The 17,194-nt window shown below is 41.0% G+C and overlaps 1 protein-coding gene across 4 annotated transcripts in view; it reads right to left on the bottom strand.

The window, feature by feature from the left end:
- The window catches only part of oxr1a (oxidation resistance 1a), a 157,509-nt gene that overhangs the window by 74,150 nt on the left and 66,165 nt on the right, over positions 1-17,194 (bottom strand). For all 4 annotated transcript variants that reach the window (XM_042423225.1, XM_042423222.1, XM_042423221.1 and 1 more), the window contains one exon: positions 14,277-14,473. In XM_042423225.1, the coding sequence (XP_042279159.1) occupies positions 14,277-14,473 (197 nt within the window). The remainder of the gene's footprint in view (positions 1-14,276; positions 14,474-17,194) is intronic.

The raw sequence follows: 17,194 nt of genomic DNA, 5'->3' as shown, positions 1-17,194 counted from the left end.
TGGAGCATGTACAATACAAAGTCCTCCACATTCTAATAAGAAGAGCTAGAGGAGGATGAGGACGGAGGGAGGGAAGAAGGGCTCAAGGTGGATGTGGATGACTCATAATCATGGCCTGTTTGAAGCTCAACTCCAACTATTTTTGGCTGAGATTCAACTTTACCATCCTTTGTAACAATACCCACTGATGATAAAGGAACTCATAACGTGTTTCTTTCACTATGTGATTGCTCACTCAGTAATGACATGTCTGTAAAAAATTTGGAATAATAAGATTCTTCTTTTTTCCATCATCACTGAGTTATCAGCATAGTTTAAAGACCTCTTTATTTTAAACGACTCAATAGAGTTTTTTTTGCAGTTTTTTTTAATGTAGGGACTGCACTCAGACTGAACCTTTTAACACCACAATTCCATGCTCACAAAAGTAATACGTTTTCCCTTCCTTGAACAGTTTTGACATGGATGATGGAAATGAAACATATAAAGGTCTTATAATGGTATGAGTGTAAGTGTGTTTGGTATTGATTATTTTCAGTATCTATTGCCCCTATAGGGAGCTATTAGAGATTAAGTAAGGGAAAGTTTAAAACAATGTTAAAGGATCACAAAGTTATGGCGAATAATCCTGAGGGGGGCATGAATATATGTACCATATTTCATGGTATTCCATCAAATAGTTCAGTCTGGACTAAAGTGGTGCACCAACTGGCCAGCTGACCCTCCGACATTGCTAGCCATAGAAAAAATTATAAAAGAATTATTCAAGTCAAATAATCTGAATAATATGACAAAACACATCTTAACTCAAGGTGCACTTACTAGCTTTACCAGAGCCTTTAATCACATCTTCCTCAGAAAGTAAGCAAACTCTATCTTCTGAGGAAGACCATTATATGCAAGAAAAAGCTAGTAAGTGGACCTTGAGTTAAGATTTCTGTTTCCAAGGCCAAAAATGAACTTGAGAATGTGCACTCAATTATGCTTTTATGATGCAGGAGTCTTTAAATATGCTGCAAAGTCATCAGCATTTTTAACCCAGAGAGTATCTAAACACTATTAACAATGCCACTGACTACAGATGTTTCAGTAATAGATATTAAACACGGTTAAGTTTCCACTTTAGCAGAACTTGTGACACTTAGGCAGAGGCTACATTTCACATCTATAGCTCTACACCTAATCAGTTTCAACTGACACTCCATGCTTCTGTAAATTCAATTAACTGTTATATAAATATCATCCATAACTGTGTAATGGTTTCTCTGCTCCTTAGAGGCATTGGCTGACATGACATAAACATGGTTTCTTCTGTTTTTAGCTCAGCCTGCCTCAGTACAACATGTATATTAGATACAGGCAAAATAAAGCTGTTTTTTAAATAATAGGAGGCCATAAATTCATGGGTAAAGGGAAACAAATATCAACTGTTATGTGAAGTGGCAGATCTTATTTTCCCTCTGCTGTAAAATGAATCAATAGCAGGGGCCAGTCCCGGCGTTCAACAGTGGAAAACTGCTTACTCTTCATTTGAGCTATATGTAATCAATCCTAGCCAGAGGATGGCTTGAGCCCTTTCCAAACTAAGTGGGGAAACAGTGGGATTACTAGTTCTGTGGCATTTATAAATTGAACCCAACGAGAAGAGGGCCACCAAGAGACTCCCGGTCAACGTAATTACACCAGCAGGCCAATAAATCCGACCCACAGATCTTTTACAGTAGCGCCGCAGTAAATTCAGTAGCAAGCTTCTTTCCTTACATTGCTTACACTACAGAAGAAAACATTAAATGTTTTTTTGCTGTCTAAAGTAAAAAAAAAAAAAAAGAAAGAAAGAAAGAAAAAAAAACAGTGTCCTTGGTAGCTACAAATCTCTGTGGCCTTCGCTTCTGGCCTAGCTCTAAGACAGTGCAGTTGCCGTGATTTAGATCTACACAGTGTTGACTCATACATATGACAGCATGGTGTACTGTGGATAAATATCTGCATTTAGTGCCCTTGGAACAGGTGAATGCAAAACACTCCTGAAGTCCATCTAATATTATTCCCTTTTGAAAACACGAAGGACACAGGAGCTGCTTAAAAGCACAGAATTGATTGAACTAAGGACTACATGCATTCTCTCTGGGGACATTTCGAAATGACAAATGTCAGACAAATATCTAAAAGGACATTTGTGGCAGCACTAACATCATACTGATCTTCATGACATTGAGACAGCCCAAGGATAAGTGATTCTGTTATCCCGGGTATGTGCATCTTGTATGGAAACAAACACAAATCTTGACCACACACAAATCTTTTACTGACGGGTACCTATGTTTACTTACGATAGTTTAAAGTCGTATTACTGTATTTCACAAAAGATCTTAAATACCTGCTTCGACTCTCAGTTACAATATAAAACCTCCTTTTCTGAAGAGTTGGCCTAAATGGATGTTCACCTTAATTCAGTCAAGAATCTTCCCCTGGATGCAACCTGTTTAGCGTGTGATTGATTGAACCAGTGTGTACCATGTGCTTTGTCATCCTCTCTGGGGGATAAATAGAAACAAGGCCAGCATAAATCAATCAGCGAGCCTCTCTCAGGCTTTGTAATGCGGCTAACCATCTTGGTCAAAAAAACGCTTTAGAGTCAAGCTGTTCATATTTGCGTCGCCTTTTATGTCCCATTATATGCAGTCATGATAAAAAAGAAACTTCTTGATGGCACAACAGAGCCGTGTTTCATTCCGTGGAGCAGCTAGTCTGGTCTGGATAAGAACATGGAGGGAGCTCGGAGAATAATAAGTGCAGTATAAGAAGTCAAAACCTGGAAAAACAGAGGTGACATTCTCTGCCTGTAACCAAGTTAGTGTCAAAGCTGTTCCATTGCTATCTGGGGATGACTAAAGCATACTATTAACCTTTGTGGAAATGGTTTCTGAGCCCTCCTGGGTTGCTGTGGAGTGTATGTGTGTCTTTGTGCATGAATCCATTGTTGGTCCACCTCTCTCATATTGCAGTGTGGGTTTTAACCTGAGCTGAGTATGAGAGCTCATCCAAACACCGGCAACTAGGACACTAATGTCACTGTCTGTCTGTCTGATGCACTCTGGGATGTAACTCAATCAAACCTGCAGTGCTGTAAACATAGTACGCACCACACAAGAAGAACATGAACAAAACAATCGCTGCTTTTTTGTTTACAGAACGAGAAAAATCCAGACATATCAGATATCCCAATTAAGGTTTGTGAGAGCAGTGTGATTTGGCTGCCTCTGGTGCTGTTTAGTGTGAATGCAGCCCTGGAGGCAAGTTGTTGTCAGGCTTTTCTTATCAAGGCACAGTGTAGACTATGGTACCCTGTGGGCAGCACCACTTTCACAGTATTAACTGTGGAGGTTCTTGTACAATATTACCCAATATGCCTTAACCCCCAGAGTGCACTGAGAATACTGAGTGTGTAGGGGGACCAAGCCCATGTGGTTGTATTACTGTGAATACCTTGAGTTTGCAAACCACGTTTTACATGTAAAGAACTCACATTTTAAGACAGAGGAAGCAATAATTTTGACAATAAACACTGGTATGGTGGCCTACATAATTTGAAATTGATGTAAATGTAGCACAAAAAAGCTTTTTAGCTTAAGAAACATGGTAGATCTGCAAGTTCTATAAGATTGTGGCAGAGTCTAATCAAAATCTTACTTTCACATTTTATGGGACAGAACGTAAATATACACAAGTGCAAAAGATGTGAGTGCAAATGGGGACATCCAACTGGCCAGCAGCCTGTTGCACCAGCTGTGTGCCAGTTCAGATTTAGCCTAGTTATAACGTAATTAATACTAAGTTGTGATTTATGCACTTCTAAAATAAAAGCAGTTGCACCATGGAGATAAGTTACAACATAATTCTAAGTAACAACTAAATAGTTAAACACATGCCCCTAGGGTAGGTGTAAATCATAAAACGTCACAAAAATATTCTCACTAATGGTAAAACAGCAGTTTTTCTGCCACACAGCATCATTTTTTCATTCACTGCTGCCATTTTACAACACAGTAATCAAGTAGAAACCCAACTGATATATTACAATATTGATCTAGCTCACTACGATGTGCTACGATGCCAAGTGGCTCATGCCAGCCAGAAAGCTAATGCGCATGCTAACCATGACGATGTATCTCTATCTTTGATTGTTGATTGGCCACTTGCCTTAGTTATGACTAAATGTCCAAACTAGTTAGGTTATGCCCCAAGTAAATGTGGTACAATTAATTCTAGCAGCTGACAAACCAACTAGTAAGAGAGAACTTACACATAGCTGGTGCAACCCAGTGCAGAGGTCTATTTAGATAACATGTAACCACCTTCCAGCCTTTAAATCAGCCAGGATGTTATCCATCTTTATTCTCTGTAACTCCCACTCTCCATTGTCTAAAAAAGCTTAAAAATGTCATATGGAGCCTTTAACTCTGCATGTCATATTAGAGTTGGGTTCAATTAGCCGGCCTCATTTTGGACCCCATTCCTGTTTCCAGATTTGTTAAGCTCGGGCAAATCTCTCATCAAACCCGTAATATTAAATTTTCAGATAAGCTTAATAGCTCTGCATCAGGACCTCCAGTGTTTCAAACAAGAAGCTTATGAAAATTGCATTCTAAAAGTAAGTAGGCTAGTGGAACACTACCCTTTCAAACATCTGCACAAGATTTGCACTGTGCAGGAAGTACAGACCAGTCGCCACCTCATGTTGTTCATTCAGTGGTTGCTAGGAAGGGTACAGTAAATAGTGATCTCTCAAGTGAATATGGAGTGTCAAACAGTGATAGAAACAGAGGAAAAGCCAGGAACCTCGAGGAAGACAAAGTGAGGAAACGACAGAGAAAGGGTGCGTGGGAGGAAGTAAGCGAGTGAGAGAAAGACCCTCCACTGGATTTGTGGTGGGGCTAAGCTGCCTTCTGGTGCTACGTGACCAGCCTATACCGCCAAGGCAAGAAGGCTCGGGCTTATCTCAGTGCACACAAGCAGCTCTGCTGGCAAAAGCACCGTGGCATGGCTGTGGGTGCTGCTGTCAGAGCGTGACAGATAGCTCTTACTCTCTCTCTCCCTCTTCTCTCACTTTCACTCTTTATTCTTTCTCACTCGTTCACTCCATTCCTCCCTTGGTCTCACTCATTCACTAGGGATAAGCATGTACAGGTTTGATACTGATGCACCACATGGGGACGATTCATACTTAAGTTGGATTTCAAAATAGAACAGTGGACTCCTTTTCCTCGCAGTCTGCGTCCCACAGGGTCTGCAATAACAGCATGGGAGAAAATAAATGGGATATTTCAATTTGTCTTGTTTAAATCGTAAGAGTCATGCCTAAAGGAGAAACGCAGTGGTAAATTTCTACTAAAACAATGTTTGCAGAGCTTTCTTCCAGACCACATTGTGCAGAAAAACTTCACCACAAAGAAACTTTACCAAAAATCTTTTAGAAATAATAAATGCTTTCTTCAAGATGGATACCATTTAACAAATAAACTCTGATAATTAACTGTTCCCTAAACCCCTTCCCCCAGCAGCGACTGTCCAGTCATACCTGAGCAACAGTACAGTAAACTAGGCAGGGCAGGTCTGTCAACTTTTGGGTTTTTCCACATGCTGAAGTGGTCTGCATGGGGATGTAGTAAGAGTGATACTTTGTGAATAAAGAGTTTGAAGGTAGTGTCTTTTTAACGTCTTCCCAAAATACAAGAGCAAAAGTGTAAAGAATGGATTGAACAGCGTGTTTATGTGCTCTAACGTAAGCCACTATTGTTAGCTTAGCTGGATAACCAGTAACCTACAACCAGTGTTGGACAAATCACATACACAATACATATAACTCATTAAAAAGTAACAAAAATGGTAAAAAACCCTCCATCAAATTACCAGTAAGACAGCAAACATGTCCCCCACCCCAAATTATTGAAGTAACAGAGCGTTACTGGGATTAGTAGCAGTAATGTAATTACTGAAGTTCAAATAGTAATCCCTTACACTACTTGTTACGTTCAGTAATCACATTACTGTAATGCTTTTCAAAGTAAAGAGTAAGCATATCATTAACTAATTAACACTACATTATCACAGGGTTACAGGTTAGAAAAAGCCCCGTTCAGGATTGACACATACACTGTGCGGGGGCCCAGATGCTGCTAACCACTATAGTTTCAGGTCAAGTTAGTGGCTCTGTCCTGCTCTTCATTGGATTTGGGGAGCTTAACTGAGAGGGCTCTGTCAGACTCATTGGTTAGTCCTCAGCCTCAAGGCCCTTTTTCATGTACATATTGTCAAAATCAAAAGAAAATGTTCAATATGCAGGACACCGCCTGTATGAATAGAGGCAGTGTTTGCTGTGTTCACATTAGCTAATTATCAAGAAATGAATACATCAGTAGGCATCCATATTGCGTCGGGATTGTTCACCGCGTCGCTATCCAGATGTCGGCCAAATCGAGCTGAGGTTGCATGGATACATTATTTTTAACATGTTAACAATAGTGTATGGATCACATGTTACCTTTGTATCTTTCTAGCTAAGGTCAGAAAGGTTGTCAGTGGGTGGGAACCAGTCACAACTAAGTCACAAAAAACAATGAATTGTTATTAGACCACAATATTTCCATGCTATAGTGGTGCCATTGTTGCAAAGTTGGCCTTGTATTTACTTTTACTATTACTAAATAGCAGCAACATCCTAAAAATTAAACCACCATGCAAAAAGTCAAATCAACCTAGGTATTCTGTACCACCAAGGTCAAACACATTATTTTTCGCTTCCTATTTAAATGGTCAAAAATATGTAAGTTGTCCCATTTCTATAGAAAAAACAGAAAGATGTCTCACAGTGGCTTGTGTGTAATTGCCACCCCTGGCTATGATCTGGATGTGTAAACACAAGAGACGTGCCACCTGAGACAATAACATCAAACACAAAAAGAGAGCAACAACGGTGTATCGCCTGCAGCGCTGGCTATAACTGTCAACTGCCATAGTTATTAGCTCCTTATGCAATATCATGCTGTGACTATACAGCTGCTACTGAATACTGTGGAAACACTGTTTTCAAGGACAAGGGCTCCAGCTATGTATCCGCGCTCAAACAAATGCAAAAAAGCAACAGAACTAAGGAGCAACAGGATGGCGACTTAACACCAAACCTGACACTCCCTTCGATGTATTGAATAGCTGCTAATTTAATTCCAGCCATTGAGTCCCTTTCTTGAAAACTGCATATCAAGCAAGGCTTGGTGGGAGCCTACAGCGAGTTAGCATATTGCTCCCCCAGCACTGATTCCTCCCCTCTTTGACCCTGCAGTGAAAATCCAATGAATAACTAACAGGGGAGTAATCAGTCACATGGCGGCGGTGGCAGGGCCGGCGCTCTCAGGGTGTTAGGGTATGCCAACACGTGTGGTTCTGTCTTGTTTATTAGCATTTCCTCTGTCAGGTGCTGTAGATACTATGCTGCGTTAGCAGAGTCAGGCTTCTGTTTCTGCCTGCAAGCCACGCACATTCACTGAGGTAGCAATACACGTCAGTGCTTGAATAATTTCACACAAACACCAAATCTGGCTTGTTAAAAGAACATTATTAATGATGGTTTCTGATGAGACTTCAGATTTGGTTCTGACTGGCTGGTTTGCCAGCATACTGTACAAGTTTTATATTGGTCTTCCAATAAAGATTTTATATCAGGCATTTAATGTTTCAATAGCAAATGCTCTTAGAATTTAGTGGCTTTAAACCGACCAAATTTTAAGATTTGAGATTTAAAATATCTTGCAAGAATATCATAAATACATTTGTTTTGGGGACTATTAATAAAAACAAACAGTATTTAAGTAAAAAACTCAGAGGCCAAACCCCTTTCTAAAAATTTCCAGTTATAATCTGTAACTAGAGTCATTACAGCGAAGCTTCAAGTCAATAGTTAGGTCATCCTTGTGTTGTATATTGTTGCATCAGTAGGACTTGCTGTCTCTAAAGTGTAGATTCATGTCAGACCAGAGAATAATGTGATAAAACGCCTCTCCCCAAGTCTGCAGCCAAGGTTGGTGCCTCAGTTTTTAGCAATCTGTCTGTCCCGTCCATCTGTCCTTGAGAAAGATTACCCTTCTGCCCGTACCCCCCGGTCAGACACTCTGGAAATACATTAGAGGATAACAAGGTAGAGAGTGTGAAGATGGAGAGAGTGAGAGACAGGGAGGAGGAGAGGGAAAAAAAGAAGGAGGGAATGGGCAAGGGAGCATAGGAAGGATTGAGAACAAAATGGCAGATAGAGCAGAAAAAAAAACAGGGGGGGTAGAGGGATGCAGGGGGGTGGGGGGAGAAGTGCAGCAACTTTCCTCTTAAAAGCCATTATCTGCAGTGACATGCTGTGAAGGCTCTCCCTTTGCACCCATACAAAGACATCTGCAAGAGGGACAGTGGCATATCTCCTGCTTGCATGTTTCAAGTGCTTACCTAACCTGCTCATAAACTAAATCCATAGACAACTTGAGACTGTGCACACACACACACACACACACACACACACACACACACACACACACACACACACTGTTGTGTTTCCATCACTTCAGAGGACATTACATTGACTTGCATTCATTTCCTGGAGACTTACCCTAACCTTAAACTTACCTTAATTCTTTAATTCAAGTCTTCACCATAAAATTAATGATTTACATTAAGGAGACTTGCTTTTGGTCCCCATAAGGGCGGCGAGTCCGCACAACATGACTGTGCAAACAGATTTATGCCCCCCCCCGCCCCCCGACATGAAGAATACCTGGTACACACACACACACAATCAGACCCACATGTACTGTATAGAGGAACAGAGAGCATGAGTCAGTCCCGGAAAACAAACAGAAAAGTACTTGTACAGCACGTATCCAATGAGAACACAGTGTGATGAAACAGTTTTCAAATGCACTCATAGGCAGGAACACTATAAGTCATACTTAATGAGTCTACGGCTCATGGAGACATTCGGTTCATCTCCTGTTTGCCGTTCTATTACCGCGTAGAGCTCATTGAGCTCCAGAGTGGAGGCTACAGGCTGGCTATAATGATGTAAAGGTCAGATGTAGCAGAGGGACTCGCAGGCTGTCAGACAGAGATGCTGACTGGGGAGAGCTGTTGTCAAGTGTCACACCCTCTCAGGAAGGAACGCTGCACGCATGTGGGAGATCACAGGCAATTTGGCCTGTTTCCTCCCTTTTCCTTCCCTCTCATCCCCCCCCCCTTTCTTTCTCTTTCTTTCTTTCCCTCTCCTCTCTTTTCTTTTCCTTCTCTTTCTTTCTTTGCCTTCCCTCTCCCCTCTTTTCCTCCCCTCTCTTTCCCTCTCCCTTTCCCCCTTTTCCTTAACTGTTCTCTCCTGTCTTTTCCTTTCAACTCTTTTTCTTCCCTCTCCTCTCCTCTGCTTCCCTCTTCTGTTTGGCTCTCCTCTCATTTCCTTTCATCTCTTCTCTTTTCCTTTCCTTCCATCTCCTCTCTCTTCCTTCCCTGTCCTTCCCTTTTCTCTCCTTTCCTTCCCTCTCCTCTCTTTTCCTTTCCTTCCATCTCCTCTCTCTTCCTTCCCTGTCCTGTCCTTTTCTCTCCTTTCCTTCCCTTTCCTCTCCTTTCTTACTTTAATGTCCTTCCTTTTTTTCTGTCCTCTCTTTATTTTCCTTTTATCTCCTTTCCTCTACTGTCAACTCTTTTCCTTCACCTCCCTATTCTCCTTTCTTTTCTTTCCCTATCCTCTCCTTTATTTCCTCTCATTTCTACATTTGTGTAATGTTCCTTCTTTAACCGGTTTCGTGTTACATTTATTCTATAGAGTATAGTGTAGTCTATGAATGAATGACTTCACTCTGACAACCTAAACATCGTTCCTCTTCCTTTTCTCCTCTCTCTTCCTTCCCTGCATCCTCCCATCTTTGCTGACATCAGCCAGGGCACTGTCTGACACTCATCACAGTATGTTTAGTTGCTGCTCCTCTTCATTTAAAGGACACTGAGACGACTGTTAAAAAGTAGCACGCTTAATGTAAGGATACCATCAACATATCAATCACTGCTTTTCCTCAGGAGGGGGGGAGGACTGCGGTCGGTGCCGCCCTTGTAGAAGGCTCATCTGTTGGGTTATTAAAATGTCGGTGGTGAATGTGCTCTGTGCCTCTAATGACAGGTCTGTCTGAAGCCAGGCAGACAGCACAGCAAGCTGCCTGCTACATTATTACTATCCCATTAGAATAAATTATCATGATCAGTCCTGTAGGAACTGCCTGGCCTGGGTTTGACTATAGGAAAATGCCACAGGGCCACACTTACTGGATCCCATTGAAACTAGAGAGACGGGACAGTCACTAATCAATGTCTAATTATGTGATACAACAGCGTAAATGACTGACAGATGCAGTATCTCTGTATAAATATGAAGAAAAACTCAGACCTTGATGTGAGTGCGCCTTATCTAGGCCAACGTTAGCCAGAGCGAATGATTAACTGCTATGACTCATGCTTTCGAGGCTTGTACAATTTGTTACTTTGTAGTTAAAAGCCGTAAAAGCACAATAAGTCACAGTCGCATTTCATTTAACGGCTGAATGACTGTGACTTCCGACCCTGAGCTTTCAAAAAGAGCCTGCAGATACCACAGAATGGATAATGGATGATGAGAGCAGGCTGAAATATCAACAGTCAGTCCACCTGTCCTGCCTCGCTTTCATCCCACAATTTCCTTTATCGATTATTGCCGACTCAACTGATGCAGATGACCGCAGATCAATCCGTTCCCCCGTCAATGCTGGCCCTGGGAGCAGAGTCGGTACATGATGACTCTGTAGAAAGCTTATCAGAGTGTGACACCAGCAGATGCACGAGCAGAATGACACACCTTCACCCGCTTTTGGCACCCTCCTCACTCAGTGACGCAACCGGTGCCCTGTGACTCCATGTGGCATGATCCTCCTGCCACCCCGACACTGCCCTCTCCAGCAGAACAGCCACTGCTGCAAAGTTTTAAGCTGCCGCACTGATTTACTGTACATGACTAATAGCAAGGACATGCGGGACAAAACTGAACTAAAGTGGCATCAAAGAGCATCAAGTGGAAGAATAAGCTGATTGATCAGTATAAACTTACCTGAGATGCTTTTAGGTAACAATGCTATCTTTTAGCTTTGGTTGGGAAATGTAAAGTGTGCCGAAGCAATGAGGAATTTTTCTTCATTTCAGCTTATATTCAATGACAAATCATACAGAGTCCATCTATGTGAGTTATTTGTGTCATCTAAGGCTTTCACGCCTAACTTGTTTGGTGCGGTTAAAACAAACTCATTTGTCTGTTAGGTTAGGCTTATTGAAGCTGATGTCAATCAAACTCTAGTGCTGACCAAAACAACAGGATCAAGACTGCCTGAAAAGGTGGGTCTCCCTCTCAATCATACCGATTTGTGTTGGTTAAAAATCAAACCACAGGACTTCGTAATAGCAGATAAGAAATTTAAGCATCACTTCAAAAGCTGAACTACTCTTTAATTCAACTGCGTATTGTAAACTGTCAAGGGAGTGATATGCATAAAAAAAATCCTGATTATGCAAGATCATTAGGTAACCATGGTAACATGTATGCACGTCAGCATGTGCAGGGATTATCACCGATCAATCAATCAGGGGACATAGTCATAAAAACAGTACCGTCATATGTTTGTGCCATGTATTTTGCCATTTCCTTTTTTTAAAGAGTGAAATGTAGCCACAGAATAACTATCTGCCCTGTAATTTTATATTACAAGATGCCTTTCACATTTGTACTGGTCCATTATGACATGTGACACACTGATATTTCTCTAGAAATTCTGAACAAAGTGCTGGGGGTTTTTAACTGGATGATAGACCCAAGAATTTGAGGAAAAATTTGTGATAATGGATTTTTGACGTTGACTTTCAAAATCTGATTAACTAGATGTGTTTGGATGATTATTTGCTTGCTACAAGTCTCTTTTTCTCATGGTCATAGTTTTTATATTTTAAAATTTTTACGTTGTTCAAGTCACAATTTGTCAAGACTTAATAGAAAAAAAAAACTGCATTTGAATCTTTGCTGTAATATCTTTTCAAGAACAGTTGTGTTATGCGCTTCTTTCCCTTCTTTTACAGCCCAAGTAAACAAGTGAGCGAGGCTACCAAAAACTAGCATACTGATGCTTTCCACTGTGTCTGTCATCCATGTGACCCTCACCTTGCAGGTATGGGTCCATGTAGCGATGATGATAATGATAAGATTCACCAAAACTCTCCAATCAGTGAGCTACCCTGTCAGTCCATATGACCTTGTGTTTAGATCTCTTGCTTTGTTAGTAATAAGTCTTTTTCTCCTTGGTCCAGACTAAATTAACTGTTCTATAGGCGTAAAAGTGACCTAATGCACGCAGACAGAATAAACTGGAGAAAACACGGAGAAAATCAGTGTCCGCACATTAGCTCCCCACAGCATTATAGTGTGAGCTGACTAGTAAATACAGTACTTGGCAAACAGTCAGTGTTCCCTCCACTGCCAGGTGATAATAAGTGTCACATAGGTAGCTATTCAAATGTCAACACTCATTTATTGGCAATGATTTGGGACATCATGCCTTTGAGCAACACTTTTCTGGCTTTTCTTATTTTTTTTCCCCTTTTGTTTTCTTTCCTACCTTTGTTTTTTTTTTCACCTTTTCATATTCTCTCTTTGTAAACCCTCTCTCAGACAGTCCTTATCCAGTTTCCATGGTACCATTAAGCCACAATGTAACAATTAACCTCTTCAACTCTGATAGTTCCTTTGGTTTCAGAGCTATACCAACATTTCTTCACATTAAACGGATTTTGTCATGCATATATTTACTGTTTACAACATACCACTGTAAGGATAAAATGCTTAAAGTGAAACTGTCATAATTTTTAATTGCAATTGCAATTTGAAATGTCTTGTGCATATTCGTATACACATTTCCCTGAGATTCAGCCTGACAAATTTGGTATGTTTGGAAACCTTGGTAGCTTCATAGTGATTAATGTCAATTTTGCAGATACTGATTGACACAAGATTGATTCAAAATAAAGGCAGTTCAAGCAGTCTTGAAATCCTGCAGTCTGGGACACAAAAACATAGTCCAGCAGCTAACAGTAGTATATTTGGAATAAATATATGGCTGTGGTATGGTATGCATGTCAATAAACTAGATTAGGGATAACAACAAGTCAGCAGAGTACAGCAATGAGCACCATGTCTTTACAAATACAAAAGAAATCTGTCAAAAAAATCTAATCTTTCCAGTAGTAGCATCTAAAAGTCCTTTTTCCTACGCACGCTGTCGTTCTAACCTTGACCTGAGCAGCTTGCTAACTGAATCACATCATTGAAGTGAACGGGGATGCATCAGATTTATGAGTTTGGAATTAGTTTATCTCAGACTCATTTCATCATCTCTGAGAAGTCAGCTCCCTGAAGTGTACTTACTCTCACAGTAGCAACCTACCCTCCGATACAGAAATAGACCCGAAGCAGACAGTTGTCACCCCTCCAACCCCCCTCCCAACCTCCTGCCCGCCCCCCCCCCCAGAAAAAATAGGCTCCATCGCAGGAATAAATCTCATCAGAGTCCCATAATTATAATTTGTAGGCAGGAAATGAATTAGAAGATGAGAAACAGGGAGAGCCAGCCGTGGATGTGACGCGGTGAAGTTTGCTTGAGTAAGAAGTTCAAGTCAACAGTTCAGAGAGTGCGTGAACTTCAAATATGCACACCCACATACACACACAGAATAAATAACAAGCCATACCCCAGAAGCCCTGTAGCAAATGATAATGTAATAACAGCTGGATAATGTAATAACTGGTCATCAAAATCAAATAAAATGTTCAAGGAAATACACTGAGAATGCAATAAAAGCTGATAATATGATATTAAAGGGTCCAATTAATGTCATGATGTATTATCAGGAAAAATATGATTACAACATGGATGCTTTTATGTGATTTCTCCGGCACTTAGCTGCATTAATAGTAAGCTTAGAGTTTAGACAAATGGAATTACAAAAGAAGGTTGTTGGTTTGAATCCCTCAACCTGCTGGGAAAAGGACGTTGGGGATAAATGTGTGCATAAATAAAGTTTTTAAAAATCAAACAGCATTTTGCAGTTATGATATAATCTGGTAGATTTTACATTGTCATTTACTACAAGAGCAAACAGATCAGACCCCAGCTCCTGTTTCTTTTTACCTATGGTGTAGCCTCTCTTCAGTTCGCCACACCGAGGGCTGCGGCGCTGGGAGTTGGTGGTGTTGTTTTCCTGCACCGCGAGGACGGTGGTTGTCTTGGCAACAGGTGGTGCAGCCTTGTTGAGGGGCGAGGCTGGCACCAGAGTCGGGGAGAAACCTTGATTGGCAATATCCACCGACTGAGACTTCTTCTTCAGTCTGCAGGGGACAAGCAAACCACAGTAGCAGAACACATTATTGTCATGTTTATATGGGTACACGATTAGAATCTATTGCATGTGCCAGTGGCATTGTGAATACAAAGAGCAGTAGGAAATGTTGTGTGACCTTCACTGTTCAAGGGCAGGCCAATCAGACGCATATTTGCGTCTGAGGTTGTTGATGTCAATGTGCTCCGTCACAGAAATTTAATCGTGCAAGACCATTTTTAGCAGCGGCAAGGAAGTTGGGAGAAAGAATCAATAGGCTAATCACACCCTTGTTAGGGGTGAATTTATTAGCATCGCTCTGCTTGCCCAGCACAGAGCCTCCTCTAACAGTAAAAAGAGATGAAGCAGTGGGATATCGGTGGAGGACAGCAGGAGACCAGACTTAAGACCTAGCTGGAGACAAAATCTCAGTGAGTAACAACCTGAAGAACAAACACTGCAGTGAATGTAAGGCAGGATGTGCAGAAATGTCCACATTGTAATGCTTTAACTTTACTTTAGCTTGTATGACGTCAGGAGGCAAAAGTTTTTATAGCTGTTCTAAACAGCCACACTGGAAGGTGGGGTGAAAAGCTGGCCATCTCAGTAAGGGTTTCAAGAGTTGACAATCATGCAAATACAGAGATAATGGGGCGTACCTTATGACAACCTCTCCTGGAATGTATTTATAGTGTTTCACTTGTTCTTTCACATACAAAAAAATGACAGTAATATGACAGCTACGTAAACAATAAAAAAGAGGGCTTAAGGGAGAAGTTCAAATCCTGTCGACTTTCTCACCTCCACATACCTGGGCAATCACTGTGTTAAGTAGGCATTAATATTGGATTGTCTGTTTCAGAAAATAACAGAAATTGTCTGATGCAGCGACCCCAATTTCAACAATTCAGATAGGTGTGTGTGTGTGTTGGGGGGGTCCTTCAGCTGAGGATGAATGTCATTAGTTCTGTAGGTTTTTGCTCATAAACCGAAGTATTGGACAAATTGAAATTTTGACGCGATGATAGTGATAGTGGTACGTGAAAACCACCAAAAATCACCAAAGTGATTACAACTAATTCTGTGGGGAACATAAATCTCCAAATTTCATGACAATTCATCCAATAGTTGTCAAGCCATTTCACTATAAACCAAAAATGTCAACCTCATGGGGACGCTAGAGGAGTGGGGATCACCAAATGAATGTCAGTCTGAAAAGTCATGGCAATCCATCAGATAGTTGCTGAGATATTTCAGTGTGGATCAAGTGGTTTACGACAGACAGATTGACATTGTCATCCATAGAACCTGCCACTAGCATGGCTAAAAATTTCACATACAGTCTAGAAAGATAAACAAAAATTCCTTATACACATTTTCTCATGCAGTTAAAGGCTTTTAGAAGGCTGCTTATGTAAAATGTATCACAAGATACACTACCACCTGGCTGAGCTAGGTCAAATCAAATCTGCCTACGACAACTCCTCAAAGCCTATTAAAAGGATGACGAGATCCTGGGTTTGGGTTTGCACAGTTTATAAAGGAGTTCACTGGGCTTATCAGGTAATCCCAAAACCCTCAGCAGCAGCAGGTCTATCCACTTACATATGTTCTCTCTCTCTCTCTCACACACACACACACAGACAAAATGCACAGTCAACACATCATAACAAAAAGTTTACAAAACAAGATCATTCTTAGAAGCTCCAGTAAAAACTTAGAGTAAAAAAAAGTGAAAAATGGCTTGTGAAACACTATCTATCTATAGTCTGAGAAAGTCCTGAAACAGCAATACAAGATTCCCAGCACTCTGCTCTCTCACACACACTTTCAATCATTCCAGCAAAACTGCTGAAGCGAACAGAATCTTTCTGGCCATTTCACCCAAGCGCTCATCCCCTGATGGACCAAAGAAGCACACATGACATAGTGTCTAACTGGCTAATGAAAATGCATAATCTCTATGGAAATGCTGTCCATCACTGTGTGTGTTCTTTCTAAATCAAACCCAAATAGTCCAGATGAGGCAAACAGAGCAGGCTGAGCTGTGAATAAACACCAGAAGGAATTATGTTCTGCTTCACAGAAGTGTTCCCCGAAGTCTTTTTAGTGGAAAAAAAGAAACAAAAAACAAAATCCCACACTCACTGACCATTGTCCACAAACATATTCACCAAAACTGAAAAAGCTTCTAATGGACTGCATTCACTGTTTATTTTTATTGATTTTTATTCCCTTACGTTTTGTCTTTTCTTTACAGAATTGCATGTTATGGAAGCGAAGTGAAACAAAGGCAGGCAAAGTTAGCTAGAATGCCAGATTGTGCTAATGACTACTTTGAGGAAGTTGCGTGTTTGTTTGGATGGCATATAATGAGTGAGGAGTAGAGACCTGCAAACCTGTAGCACCAGATGGTTTGTAACACAGAACCATTTGAGAAGTCGTCCTTGGAAATTGTTTGGAAAAGGGCAGGCACTTTCAAAAAATATTTGGCAGGTGACTGGATGAACCATCTGTCTATCCTCGTCTATTACCGTCTTACCTTGCGATGCAGCTGGATTCACGAGAAAACAAGATCATGATCGTAAGACACTAAATGGTCCGAACCACTGGCGGTACAGACACAAGCGCATAACTTGAAGCCTGACGAGATGGATTCTTGTGTGATCTTGTGATCTCGAGAATCCAGCTGCCTCGCAAGGTAAGAGACCTGCTGCTGCTGTTAATGACT

Source organism: Thunnus maccoyii, chromosome 10 (assembly GCF_910596095.1).
Source record: "Thunnus maccoyii chromosome 10, fThuMac1.1, whole genome shotgun sequence".
In the NCBI taxonomy this organism is placed as follows: Eukaryota; Metazoa; Chordata; class Actinopteri; order Scombriformes; family Scombridae; genus Thunnus; species Thunnus maccoyii.
This window is presented reverse-complemented; position numbering and strand designations above follow the sequence as displayed.